Source organism: Eimeria mitis, genomic scaffold (genome assembly GCF_000499745.2).
Source record: "Eimeria mitis Houghton genomic scaffold, Emh_scaff966, whole genome shotgun sequence".
Classification (NCBI taxonomy): domain Eukaryota; phylum Apicomplexa; class Conoidasida; order Eucoccidiorida; family Eimeriidae; genus Eimeria; species Eimeria mitis.
In genome coordinates this window covers 2,499-3,702 of record NW_013577126.1, presented here as the reverse complement: position 1 = coordinate 3,702, position 1,204 = coordinate 2,499, and the positions used below count along the sequence as shown (strand labels likewise).

General features: G+C 59.6%; 1 protein-coding gene across 1 annotated transcript in view; it reads right to left on the bottom strand.

Moving 5' to 3' along the window:
• EMH_0026250 (uncharacterized protein) overlaps positions 1-1,184 on the bottom strand; it is a gene marked incomplete at both ends in the record, with an annotated part of 3,611 nt that extends 2,427 nt beyond the window's left edge. The window contains 2 exons of the mRNA XM_013502591.1: positions 131-278; positions 505-1,184. Of these exons, the coding sequence (XP_013358045.1) occupies positions 131-278; positions 505-1,184 (828 nt within the window). The remainder of the gene's footprint in view (positions 1-130; positions 279-504) is intronic.
• Positions 1,185-1,204: the final 20 nt, after the last annotated feature.

Here is a 1,204-nt window from a genome sequence, read left to right as displayed (position 1 = left end):
TCCCCCCCCTCCCCCTCCCCCTCCTCCTCCTACAACTACAGCTACAGCTACCCCTGCAGCAACAGCAGCAGCAGCAGCAGCAGGAGCAGCAGCAGCAGCAGCAGCAGCAGCAGTGTGTGCTGCGGTGTACCGAGGAGGTGGTGGTGGAGCTCATGTTGGAGGCTAAGCAGCGCTCTGCCTCAGCGAGGAGAGATATCTCCAGCTCGCTCGGCTGATCCCCAGCCAGCGGCAGCCGCAGCTCCTCTAGGCCCCCGCTCTTATCTAACACGCTCCCTTCTCTGCAGCAGCAGCACCAGCAGCAGCAGAAGGAGGAGCAGCAGCAGGAGGAGGAGCAGCAGCAGCAGCAGCAGGAGCAGCAGCAGCAGGAACAGCAGCAACCGCAATAACGCGACATCCAGGTCTGTAGATATGAAGAATAACCGCAGCAGACCACCAGCAGCAGCAGCAGCAGCAGCATCAACAGCAGCAGCAGCAGCAGCAGGAGCAGCAGCAGCAGCAGCTCACTGCATCTCAAGTAGCTGGGGGACTTGAAATTTGTTGGAGGCGACAACGAGGAGGCTGGTTTGTATAACGACCCCACCCTGAAAGCCTATAAATATTTTTTGTTCTCCTTCTTGCTGCGGGGTGTCTGTACACCATACGCGCTGCAGCTGCTGGCAGCGCCAGCAGTAAGAGGCCCCCCCCCCCATTCCTTTTGTTAGGTGTTCCAGTAAGAGCTGCTTGAGCGCAGCAGCAGAAACACAGGTGGGGCCCTCCCCCTTCGTGCTGCAGCGAGAAGATGATGATACAAACGATGACGCCTCCTCCTCTGCTCGCGCTGCTGCAAGCACTGAGCGATGCAGCTCTGGGTTTATAGCCCGCAAAGCGTCCATACACCGCGCAGAAAGACGAACGGGACCTTCATCCTCCTCCTCCTGTTGCTGCTCCTGCTGCTGCTCCTGCTGCTGCTGCTGCTGCTGCTGCTGCTGCTGCTGCTGGTGCGCGATATCTAACACACACACCGCTCGCCCTGTTCTCGATCGAATGGCAACGCCTGCTGCTAACCCACCAAGTGTAGCGCCCAGTACCACCACAGGCACGCGGGCGGGGCGTGCTTCCTGCTGCAGCAGCTCACACTGCTGCTGCTGCTGCGACGAGGCACCTGCAGCTGTAGGCCGTAGTACGCCTCCTCTTTTCATCGTCATTCTTTCGGAATACAGCAGCA